The sequence below is a fragment of the Hemitrygon akajei genome, chromosome 16 (genome assembly GCF_048418815.1).
Source record: "Hemitrygon akajei chromosome 16, sHemAka1.3, whole genome shotgun sequence".
Taxonomy (NCBI): domain Eukaryota; kingdom Metazoa; phylum Chordata; class Chondrichthyes; order Myliobatiformes; family Dasyatidae; genus Hemitrygon; species Hemitrygon akajei.
In genome coordinates, this window is record NC_133139.1 from 29,510,843 (window position 1) to 29,524,308 (window position 13,466).

Here is a 13,466-nt window from a genome sequence, read left to right on the forward strand (position 1 = left end):
CAGGTTCCTCCGTCGTACTCTGAAGTACGCAGAGCACAGGCGCTGAAAATCTCTCGGGTTACAAGGGGGACCAGGCAGTGGATAGGTCAAATGCCCGCATGGTGTCAGAATAACCTGTGCTCGACGTCATAAAGGCCAAAAAACTGACTGTGGACTTGTCGAAGGGTGGTCAAACGTTCATCTGTCCTCACTGAAGGGTCTGCGGTGGAAAGGGTGAGCACCTTCAATTTCCTGGGTGTCAACATCTTGCAGCCAGTTTATAGACGCAACCATGAAGCCGGCACACCAGAGTGAAACTCAAGGAGATTTGGCTTGTCAAAGATTGACAAACTTCCATCGGGGTACATTCTGGCTGGATACATCATGGAAACTCCAGTCAATGCACGGGAGTGGAGGAGTCTATCGAGAGAGATTAACTCCGCCAGTGCCATCGTGGTAGAGCTCTTCTCACCATCCAGGGTATCCACAAAAGGCAATACCTCAGGAAGGCAACATCAACCAAGGGCCCTCACCATCCGGGCATGCCTTCTTCCCATAAGGCAAGAGATACAGAAGCCTGAAGACCCACACCTTAAGGTTCAACTGCTGTTTCTTGTCCACTGCCATCAACAACTTCTTCAACTGACCTAAAAAAAACTTAACACTACCTTAGATTATATTTTTTAAATTCCTCTGTCTCAATCGTGCATTAGTGCTGTTTTGCACATCTAAGCCAACATCAACTTAAATTAACATGTTTGTCCACATGTATTTGTTGGGATACAGCACAGAATAGGCTCTTCCAGTCCTTCAAGCCACGCCACCCAGCAATTCCCCCAGTTTAACCCCAGCCAAATCACGGGGCAATTTGCAATGACCAATTAGCCAACCAGCAGGTAGCTTTGGGACTGTGGGAGGAAACTGGAGCACGTGGGAGAAGCTGGGAGAGCATACAAACTCCTTACAGGCAGAAGCGGGAATTGAACCCGGGTCGCCTGTACTGTAAAGCGTTGTGCTAACCACTACGCTACCATGCCACCTACCATGTAACATACTGTGCAGGTGCTCCGAATATGTTTATCTTTGTGGCATTCAAACTGGGTGTGTTTGTGCCCATGTGTGGTGAACTAGATATACCTGTCTGACTGCTCCTGTGGCTCCTCCCACAGACCCTGCTGACTGCTCCTGTGGCTCCTCCCACAGACCCCTGTATAAAGGCGACTGTGGGCTGCTGCTCTCCCTCATTTTCCCCAGGATGTACTGTTGTTTATTCTTCCAGTCAATAAAAGCCGATATCTCGCTTCCTAAGTCTCAGCGTGAGTTATTGATGGTGCATCACCATGGTAGCAATAAAGCTGAACTCAAACCGAGCCTACACAGGAGTGAGACCTTGACTATGCAGGAGTACTTGCCAGGAGGGCCCCTGTCACAAGCAGCCAAGCAGAATCCTAGGACTTTCGAAGGGTTTCGACCCGAAACGTTGACTGCTTCTTTCAACGGATGCTGCCCGACCTGCTGAGTTCATCCAGCTTTTTTGTACGTCTTGAAAATCCTGGAACTTGCTGGCAGCTTCTGGTCAGCTGGTTCTGACAGCCCGCTCAGGAGCCATCCCACAAAATCCACTGCATCCGTCTGCAGTACTCTCCATGCTAACAATGGCTCGTGGACTTGAAGTTTTACTAAAGTAGCTTCTCCATAAAGGACAGTCAGTGCCTGGTGTCAAACTGAATGGAGTACAGAGAGGCAACTCAGCGTGTACACGAGGCACATCATTCACCCAATCCTGTTGTCTGGGGACTTGTGTTTTGTGACCTTGGATCCGCAGATGAAACTGAAAATCGCTCAGGCGACTGCTGCGGAGGAGGAGCAAGGTATGGGCACCATCTGAACCAAGTACAGCAATACCAAGAACACCTCACACGTGACGACCACACTCTTGAGGGAGGGAGGGAGCACATCAAGAGGGAGTGCTGCTACCTCAGTTCCAACTTTCCTTTAACCTTGCCTGTCTGCTCCGGGCAATTCTAGTTACACATCTTGGTGCCTCCGAACCAGATCGCCAACGCCTCAGAGTCAGATACATTGGGGAACAGGACAGAGAACCTGGGCTGGCCCAAACTCTTCTGCACCCTGTTATCCAATGCTGCGGAATGTTCCAGTGGGTTGTGCTGTCATACGGACTGCCACAGGTGGTTTCACAGATCCTTGATACATCCATCTGTGAGGACATTACATTATCACCCTCTTTCTCATGGCCATGGAATTATGTGCTCCATCTGTGGAATTCGCTGCCCAATGAAGCAGTGGAGGTTACCTCAGTAAAAATATTTATGACAAGGTTGGACAGATTTTTGCACAGTAGGGGAATTAAGGCAGCTGGAGATGAGTCCATGGTCAGATTAGCCATGATCTTATTGAATGGCGGAGCAGGCTCAATGGGCCGGATGGCCTACTCCTGCTCCTATTTCTTATGTTCTTTTGGAAGGAGAAGCATAAATCACATCTCATCCTGCTCCAAGGAGCAGGCTCTCAATCAGATAACATTGGAAGATTCCGAGTCAAAGAGCTGAGGCCTGTGAACTCTTTGCTTCCAAGCTTCTCCCTCATATCCATTCCCTCTTTCAATGCAGAAAGAGAAGATCAAAGCTCAGTAAATGAATTATTAAAGTACATTTACATCACCATACACTACCCTGAAATTCAAGCTTTCACAATAGAACAAAGAAATACAAAAGGATGAATGAGAGACCAACAGAGTCTGACAAGCAACTAATGAGCAAAAGACGACAAATCATACAGATAAAAAAATAATTAAGTAAAGCATGTGTTGTGGAACCTTTAAAAGTGAGTCCATTGGTCGTAGAATCAGTTGAGGTGAGAGAAGTTATCCACACAGGTTCAAGGACCTGATGGCTGAAAGGTAATAACTGTTCCTGAACCTGGTGGTATGGGACACAAGGCAGGGGGTGGTGCAGGTGCAGACACACCCAGCCCTGAGACACCAGGCAAGGTCATTTGATTCTGAACAACTGGTTTATTGATCATTACAGGATGTCTCTCTAGTGCTTCCCACTCCCTTCCCGTTTTCCCAACCGTGACTGGCTTCTCCCTGCCTCCTTCCCACTCCCAGTCCACAATAGAGACCCACATCAGAATCAGGTTTATCATCACTCACAGATGTCATAAAACTTGCTTCATTTTTTTCACAGCAGTGCAGTACAATACATAAAGTTCCTACAGTACTGTGCAAAAGTCTTGATTATATGAGCCTAACACTTCTGCAGAGTACTGTTCATTTATGAAAATGTTTTTGAAATAATATAAGTGACTCACAACAAAAGATAGTTGGTAAAACATTTCAATGACCTGGAAATTTGAAGAAAAATGGAACATTAATTTTGAGCTGCATATTAGTGAAAAATAAGTGTTTTATACAGACAGGCATACTTTATTGATCTCGAGGGAAATCAGGTTTCATTACAGTCGCACCAACCAAGAATAGTGTAGAAATATAGCAATATAAAACCATAAACAATTAAATAATAATAAGTAAATCATGGCAAGTGGAAATAAGTCCAGGACCAGCCTATTGGCTCAGGGTGTCTGACACTCCGAGGGAGGAGTTGTAAAGTTTGATGGCCACAGGCAGGAATGACTTCCTATGACGCTCAGTGTTGCATCTCGGTGGAATGAGTCTCTGGCTGAACGTACTCCTGTGCCTAACCAGTACATTATGGAGTGGATGGGAGACATTGTCCAAGATGGCATGCAACTTGGACAGCATCCGCTTTTCAGACACCACCGTCAGAGAGTCCAGTTCCACCCCAACAACATCACTGGCCTTACGAATGAATTTGTTGATTCTGTTGGTGTCTGCTACCCCCAGCCTGCTGCCCCAGCACACAACAGCAAACATTTGAAAGCATACAGTTGAATTCCCATGCTCATGTCCTTTATACTTGCTTGGGTGACAATTAAACATTCTTTTCTGGCACTTGCTCTAATGTTATCTAATCCTTAAATTCCATTCTGCCCGTCTTTGCTATCCTTTTGAAGTACAAACAGTGATTGGTCGTAAAAAATAGAAGTTCAGAAGGGGGCTGTTCTACAGATCTTTGTCAATCAGTGAAAAGGAGTCGTGTAGGCTAACTCCCACACCCCGCCATTCCCAAACCTCAGCGTTTAGCATTTCCATTCCTCACTCACACATTTCTTCAACGCTATGATAGCTTCTGCTGTCAGCACCCTGCCATCTGGTCCCTGTTATGCAGATGCCATTGAGCCATAATCAAATACAAGGACTGAAGGATAGAGAACAGAAAGAGTTGGTGCAAGAAAGAGGTGTAAATATTGATTATTTTCTCCTTTTTCAAGGTGCTGGGCATCTATAGCAAGCCAGTATTTATTGCACCGGGGTGAAGGGGTGTTACCTTCTTGAACCATCATTGGGACGTTGGCTAGTCAGATCTGGGATTTCCAAGTTAACATGGTATTCAACTTGCAGGTAGCAGCGTCCCATTCATTCACTCCCCTTATCCTCCTTCGGTGGAGATACGTCTCTACCATAGGAGGCATTAAGGTGCTCCTTTCCTCTGTAGCCTGCAGGTCACCCGTAGGGCAAAATGTAGCAGTTGCTTCACCCCTCCCCCCGATCAGAGTCACATGAAGCCACGGGATCAGGTGGTAGAGGGTGATATGAGTAGCTGGTACGTAACACAAGCCTTGGTTATGTGACCACTGACGCCAGTCTCTGAAGAGTATTGATAATGGCTGGGATCACCCAGTTTGTAAAGACACTGCCCAGAAGAAGGCAATGGCAAACCACTTGAGTAGAAAAATTTGCACAGAACAATCACGGTAATAAGACCACGATCGCCCACATCATACGACATGGCACATAATGATGATCCTCCTCAGGAGATGTGATGACAGATTTGAGGGATTTATGTACTCAGCTATCCAAAAAGCCTAGTTGAGTACACAACTTCAGGTATTCCATCGACACTGCCTGACCTACTGAGCTCCTCCAGCGTTTTGTGTGTGCTTTGTAACTGTCGAAGGGTTTCAGCCCAAAACGTTGTCTGTACCAGTCCTGCTGAAGGGTTTTGGCCCGAAACCTCGACTGTACTCTTTTCCATAGATGCTGCCTGGCCTTCTGAGTTCCTCCAGCATTTTGTTTGTGTTTCTTTAAGTAAGGTGAATGGATCCAGGATTTAAGGGCATGGTCAGTATGTTCACAATCCTTGATCTGGGTCAGAAGTTGAAAAATGAATTTACTTCTCCACAAATAGTAGTCACTGGAAGCAAGTAGAGGGGATGGACTTGATAGAAGATGAGAGCGTAGAGATCTGGAAGTGAAGACAGTGAAGACAGAAACCCTCATCACTTTTAAAGACTATCTGGATAAGTCACTGAAGATCCGACACTACAGAAGAGGAACAGCATTTTTGGTTTGACGTTATTACGGTGGGATGAATGGCCTCATTCTGGGGTGCAAACCCCTTTTGTCTTCAGTAGAAGAGTTGGCTCAGACCTAACAGGTGCTTTTAAAAGAGCTGGATCAAGACCTGCTGTGAACTTGAACTCAAGACTTTGAAACAAGCAAAAGCTTTGAATGCTCCCAAAGGAAGTTTATGAAATAAAGGGGCCATCAGGTGATGGGGGAGGCGGGGGAATGGGAGGGATGAACATCAAGTTACACAAGGCCTTCAATAAGATGGTCTGATACTTAAATCACTCTGAAATGTATTTATTTATTGAGATACAGCATGGAGTCAGCCCTTCAAGCTGCGCTGCCCAGCAACCCCCAATTTAACCCTAACCTAACCAATGAACAATTACCCTACCAACCGGTACATCTTGGACTGTGGGAGGAAACCCACGCGGTCACGGGGAGAACGTACAAAATCCTCACAGACAGTGGCGCGATCAAGTCCTATTGTGGTTTTTTTTGACAGACTCAGATAAGGAGTAGCGTGGAAAAGTAGATGGAAACCAACATGATCTAAAGAAAATTTTATATTCTTATAGTGCCTCTTAGATTTCCCGAAATGCCTTGCAGTCAACGAAATACCTTTGAAGTACCAACACAGTAGCAATGAAGAGAACACAACAGCCACAGTGTGAACAACAAGCTCTCAAAGAAAAAAACAATAATAATTGAATCCTCTTGTTTCTTGACATGTTGAACAGGAGGTAAACAATACTCAGCATCAGGAGATCTCCACAGGTTTAATACCTATTATACCTGACTAAGAAAACAATCGGAGCGTGCGTTTAACATTTCCAAAAGATGGTTCCTTGAAAAATGTACTGCTCTCCCAGTAATCAACACGTACAAACAAGCTGGATGAACTCAGAAGGTCGGGCAGCATCCGTTGAAATGAGCAGTCAATGTTTCGGGCCGAGACCCTTCGTCAGAACTTCGTCAGGGTCTCGGCCCGAAACGTTGACTGCTCATTTCAACGGATGCTGCCCGACCTGCTGAGTTCATCCAGCTTGTTTGTACGTGTTGATTTGACCCCAGCATCTGCAGCGTACTTTGTGTTCACCCCCAGTAATCCACTGGAATATCAGCTGAAGTTTGCCCTTACATTTCTGAGTGAGATGTGTACCTGGCAATGACACTATTGCCAACTCAGTCATGGGTAACACTCGAGTTTCATCAAGAGGAGGCAGAGGAGTGGGTGAAAGCATAAAGTAGGGAAGGGTAGATGATCATGAGAGCCAGAGAATAACTTCTGATGGCAAAACATCAGATGGGGATTAGGAAGAAAGAGGGGTAACGAAATGGCACCAGTGACCAACGGCGACATGTTGCAGGCAGCTCACAAAACTACTAGATATTTTTAATCTTCTAAATGTACTTCTTCTGAACTGCGTTCGCTGCAGTCTGTAAATTCCCTTCTAAAGGATGTCAACTAAACGATCTGGTGCTTTTGCGATCTCCTGGGGCATTCTGCGAACTAGACTCTCCGGTGCGCCAGTACACCTGGGGCGGCCGTCGCTGGGGATGGACACTTCACCGAGGCCCGGTGGCAAAAGGTGAACCCGTGGTTGGCTCCATTACTCTGCGCTGATTAAAGCGTTGAGCAAGATTAAAATCGTTGAGAATAAGCACGGAAAATGAACGGGTGTGCAGCGCTGTCTGCCTGCATTGGACCGATCTCCTTCTCTTCCCGCTGCCACCATTGCGCGGGAGGGGCAGGAGTCTTGGGTCCCACACTGCCAGTTGTTGCCCTGCGACTACTGGACCCCTGGACAGGCTTCACTTTGACAGGTTTTGCTGTGTGGGTTTTCTTTTCAAAAAGGGATTGAGTCCTGATGACGGGTCGCCTGCACTCTTTTCCATTGATGCTGCCTGGCCTGCTGAGTTCCTCCCGCATTCTGCGCGTGTTGCTTCTCTCGTGTTTGTTTTGTGACTGCCTGCAAGACGAATCTCAAGCTTGTACACAGCATACGTACTTTGATAATAAATTCACTTTCAGCAGTTTGTGGAGGAAGAGCAAGACATTACAAAACAAAATGATAAACAACAGGACAGTGAAAAAATACAAATTAGGGTGCAGGCACAGAAATAAAGGGGTGAAAAGCTGAGGGAGATGTACAATGGAAGAGAAAAGAAATGGCCTCATGAAATGGGGACAAGAAACAAAAAGGGAAATACAGAGAACCACACAACAGAAGGAAACAAACATTGTATTGAAATGGCAAGTTTATTAAAATATCCAAAAGGGACCTCACAACAGTCAAGCCAGACACAAAACTGGCATCAAGATATTAGAGACAATATGACTTTTAACCAAAATCTTGGACAAAGAAGCAGATTTTGAAGAACATCTTGAATGAGCGGAGGCTGAAAGGGGTTAGTACAGGGTTAAGGCATTGATTACATTCATTACTCAAGGCATATTGTAATGTGCAGGTGGGGTGAGGGTGGGGGAAGAGGAGGAATAATTGGGGGCGACAGGAGGGTTACAGTCCTGCAGAAGGTGGTTACAGAGAGAGGTTATAATGGCCACGGAGAGATGCGAACACTCAGATTTCATACATTATTTTCAAGGCCTTGGGTGGACTGTAGAGGAATCTAGGTCACAGAGCACAAGGGTGATGAGTGAATAGGGCTTGACGTGTAAAGAGAAGAGATTCCGGCAGCAAGGAAAAGACTTGAAAACAGATTTATTTTGGATCATTAAACAAAAGACCACATCTTTGACGATCTACTGACCGTGATCACAAGAATTTTGGAATAAAATCTCTGTCCTAACGAGGGTGCATACATGAGCAACAGCAATTCCTGTCAGCACCACCGAGGACTAAGCAGTCACAATTATTTAAGGAACCAAAGAAACACTGGAAATTAGCTTATAGTTTTGTCCCACGTAACCAATCCCAACAATTTTGACTGAATGCTACAGGTGCTTCCTTAAACCTTTCTTCAGTGCCAGTTATCTTAATCCTAGAAACAAGAATCACTGGGGGTGGGAAATCAGCAAAGCGATTTTAGACACAAGGCAGACGTTGCAAACACTTATTAAAAAGCTCCACTCACCCCGTTTAGGTTTCGGAAAACTCTCATGCAGCCGGAAAACCACCTTTTCCACAAAGTGCTGAATATCGCTCTGCTCTGGTCCTCTAACAAACACCATCCAGTCATGGGTGAATCCTTCATTCGTCGGCTTTTTCCGAAGCTGGGCTCGATGGCCTAGTTCCAGTTTTACCTGCACGGTGCACTGTAAACAACCACAGAAAGAAACACAATAAAGATGCAGACCGACATCACGCATTCCATAATCAGTGGCATCCGTGCTCACCCTCTCTCCTGCCAAGGAGCTGTACTTTTTCCTTTAGGGTTATGTAAAAGTGCTTCCAAAATTACTCTGAATACTATTCACCACCTGTCAGAGGCAACTCCCAATTCAGCCACTGCAGTTTTGATCGGAAGGCCCGTTTGGCTTTTGCCTTCAGACTTTGGAGACCAACTCCCCACATTTATCCTTGACGACTGTCAGCTGATGGCCGATTCAATATCTGACTTATTGCTCTTGTAGTTCCTGGTGGAGTGCGTTCTACCGCCTGGCTGCATGCAGCAAATGCGAATTATCTGCTGCTAAATGCATCTCCTTTGGTGAGGGTTTACTGTATCATGTTTATTAGGATGTCAATTCTAAAACTGGTTATTAGAAAAGAGAGATTTAAAACAATGACAGACAAACCTTTGACCGAAGAACAGCAACAAGGCCTTGTGGTCCAACAAGCCCACGCACCCATGTGATTGGCCTACCAACCCATACATCTTTGGAATGTGATAGGAAAGCAGATCACCTGAGGAAACGTGTGATGTTTGGGAGAACATACAAAGTCCTTGCGGGCTGCAGGCACTGTAATAGCATTACGCTAACCGCCAATTACAGATTGCTACTGAAAAGCACTTTGGTGGCTCAAAATGTTATTTGCCACCTGTTAGTCCAGCCCCAAACATTCTCCAGGTCTTGCTTCACATAGACAAGGGCTGCTTCACTTGTGGAGTTGTTGCAGATGAATTTAAACAAGAGTCCACCAATGCCCACACCCGTCTTTACTTTTAATCTCATGGTGCATTAACAAACCAAGTGATTATGGGATTGGGTCTCAGACAATACCCTGACAGAACGGTGTCAAAGCTACCAAATGAGGCTTTGCAAATGGAAAGGCTTGTACAAGCCTCGCCAAGATAACTTTGTAGTGAATTACTAAACAGAGATAATGCTTAGATAGCGCCCAGTTTCTATAAAACAGTCCCAACACTTGCCTCCGTATTCCCAACACAAACACAGATTAAAATTGCTTAAGTAATTATGTCTTAATCATTAGCTGACATGCACAAAGGATGAAGAACATTACTGAATTTGAGAACAAAGTGACAGTTATAATTTCCCCTCCCTCCCCACACTCGCAGTTTCATTGGTAAATTCAGACACAGGAAAGGTAAAATCAAAACCTAACCCATGCCAATGGGCTGCTTAAAAGCATCGACTATATTTGAAATGCCAGCCTCAGCTGTAACCCTCCACCACCTTGTAATTTTTAGCAAAATCTAGTGCGACGTTAGAAATCTGGGCAACAGTCTCCAACAAACTGTACCCAATAAGGATGAAAGCAGTAAAGGGGGTCACTTATATCAATGTCAGGGGGGGGGGTGGATCCTGCATTATCAGAAGTGGGAAGAGGAGCCACTTTTGCTGTAGTTACTCAGGCAAGCTTTACAGGAGTGTTGCAGCCCTCGCTGTACTCCCCACAGAAATCCTCGGGCTCCCCATCAGCACAAAGGAATCCCAAAACTTCTCCTCCAACCTCTCCCCACACAATAAAGGCCGATCTTTGGAGTCGTGGGCTATTCATTAGTAATTCAGGGCAACACAGTGGCCTAGCGGTCAGCATAACGCAGTTACAGCGCCTGCGACCACGAGCCGGGACTCTATTCCCATTACAGTCTCCCGGAGACCACATGGGTTTCCTCCGGGTGCTCCGGTTTCCTCCCACAGTCCAAAGACACACAGTCGAGGTTAGCGAATCGTGGGCCTACTACATCGGTGGTGGAAGTGTGCTGACACTTTGGGCTGCCCACCGCAATCCTGATTTGACGCAAACAATGCACTTCACTGTACGTTTCAATGTACGTGTGACAAATAAAAAGTTAATCTTACTTTAATCTTTAAATTAGCACTGTTAAGCATAGTGTTGAGGCTGAAGCGTGAGATACATTTAAGGAATTCTTAGACAGGCAAATGGATGCAACAAAAAAAGGAGAGAGGATTATGGGCTGTGAAGGAGCGGAGGTTAGATTTGGGTAGGATTATATGGGTCAGTACAACATCATAAGTCAAAAGGCCCATAACATGCTGTACCAATCTATGTTCTATATCAGCACATCCCAGGAACATCCAAACCCCACCCTTACAACAAACACTGCACATAATGAGAGATTTCAGAAGTAAAAACATACCATCGTCACTGCATTAGTGATAGGGAGGGCTAGCAGTGATGGGGGGGGGGGGGGGGGCCGGAGGAGTGAAAAAAAGAGTCAAGAAAGGAAAATGTTTAAGGCAGGATACAGGAGTCTAAAGCTAGGGCACAGGCAAGGGCCAAAAAGGTTCCTTGAAGGGATGAGCTTAGAAGTTTGGGGTGGGGAGGAAAAAGCGTTGTTGGCCAAGGGAGTGGAATAAATCAAAGGCCAAAGGTCAGCCAGCCAGAAACATGAAAGGCTGGAGCAGAATACAGAGTGAGGTTAGAAGTGATCTGAAGATGATGATACAGAATTTAAATTTAAAGCAATAGGATCACAAGACCATGAACAGCACTGGTGCTGGTCAAACAAGCATTACACAAACCACGATAACAGAGCTGAATTTAAACCAAATGGGCTTCATAATGCATGTCACTTCATTGGCTAGTAAGAAAATCAAGGAAATTTAACTGCAAATGCTAAAAATGTGAATAACTGTCCTTCCCTTTGATTAAGAACCAAAAATAGAAAATAGCAACTGTGGTTCTAATTGACCTGGCTATCAAATTAATCATGATATTAACATCATTCATCAAATGGCTCTATTTCTGCTGGAGAATTTCTTTCATGTTTGGCCATTTGCTTTGAAGCAGTCAAGCCCAAAAAGTTAATGGTTTTCATACTTTAATACACAGGCATGGTGTTCTGAACTGCAGACTTCCTGCTGATGCTCGAATTTGTTTCTTTTTTTTTTAAAAAAAAGCCTAGGGTAACTGAGAAAAGCATTTTCCTGCCACGTCACAAGGAGGAATGCTGGAATGCTCTCGGCATAGTCTTTGGACAAGGAAAGCTATCCAGCCGTGATCCTTATAGCCCAAGACTCATTTTCAAACATTTTCCATAAGGCAAATATCGCTTTTCATTACTAATACAACTCAGCAAGGTTAATGCTAAAATGACTCTGTCTGAGGGGCTTTCAACAGCTCAAGCAGGATTTTAATGCACACAACTACAATTTCACAGAGTCAATGGAAACAGGCCCTCCGGCCCACTGGGTCTAGGCTGACCACCAACTGTAAACAAGGTCTTGTCCACAATGTACATACAAATCATGAGGAACTTCAGGGACTGGCTACTCTCTGTGGACTGTGTCTATACTTCTCCACACCTCAGTAAAGCAGCCAGATAATCAAAGACCTCGCCCAAGCCGGGCACGAGGAGAAGGCAGAAGACTGAGGATGGATCAGCCATGATGGAATGGTGGAGCACACTCGATGGGCCGAATGGCATAATCCTGCTCTCATGGCTTTTGGACATTCTCCCTTCTCTCCCCCCCCCCTCCCATCGCGCAGAAGATGCAAAAGCCCAAAAGCACATATCACATGCTCAAGGACAGCTTCTATCCCACTGTTATCCTTGAATAGACCGATCGTACAACAAGATGGACACTGGGCCTCAATCTAACTTGCTGTCATCTTGCGCTTGGTTTACCTCCACTGGAGCTTGGCAGTTTTTATACCTTATTCTGCTTTGTTTTTACTTAAACTGGTGGGTCTCAACATCTCCCTCTGCAGTTGGATACTGGACTTCTTCACAGTAAGGCCACAGTCAGTCCGTGTGTGCAGCAACATCTCTGTAACTGTCACGTGTGTTGCACCTCAAAATAAAACGACGTCTGGGGGCTTTGTTATTGAAACCCCCTTTCTACTGGGCATCTCTGGAAATGCAGCTGGTTAGAACTCCACAGCGAGAAACCCACCTTTCTTAGGCTCCATATGTCCAGAGCGTATACCCACCAAATCCCTGAGGTTGGGATGTCTCGCTCACCCAAACCCCAGTTTGTGTGAATGCTGTGTGATTCACTACAACACCACCCCCCACCCCCAGCAATCGCCCATCGGCAAGAAATAACAGATTGTACATTGCAGACAATTATAATGGGAGTATATTTATGAACATTAACTTAATCAAAGAGTTACTTTTAAAAAAACCAAAAAAAGGCCCCTTTATAATTAAACAGTCAAATATGCACGCAAGTTGGAGCTCATCTTGAAGTTGTCTGTAACTCGCGTGCTGGACCCTCAGCTGGCGCGAAAGCACACGCCATCTTCCCAATATTGCTCGAAATCCATCTCAACAAACGGGCTCTCCCACGGGAGTATTGGCCCTTCCTCCTTGAAGCCATTCATCTGCACAAAGCACCTTGTGCATCAGGGACAGCATCCTCAGCCATCTTCCTCCCAGTCTTCTACCAGCTCCTGCCAAAAAGAGCTCGACCCGCACCTTCGTCCCTGACAAAACCTCTCTGCCCAGCGTTCTCTAGAACCTTCTCCCAATTCCACCATCCTGACTGGCTGACATCACATTCCCAAGCTGAACAACAAAGCCACTCTGAAAGCAGAACAGGCTGCTCTTACAGAACTGCTAAAATAAAATACCTATAGCAGAGCAGTGAAAATCGTAACCAGGGCGTTACAGTATCTTGAGTCACAGTTGCAGAAAG

General features: G+C 45.5%; 1 protein-coding gene across 1 annotated transcript in view; it reads right to left on the reverse strand.

Moving 5' to 3' along the window:
* Window positions 1-13,466, reverse strand: part of LOC140739911 (protein ENL-like) — a 112,253-nt gene that overhangs the window by 57,253 nt on the left and 41,534 nt on the right. Inside the window, exon 2 of the mRNA XM_073068578.1 lies at window positions 8,531-8,711. Coding sequence (XP_072924679.1) covers window positions 8,531-8,711 — 181 coding nt within the window. The remainder of the gene's footprint in view (window positions 1-8,530; window positions 8,712-13,466) is intronic.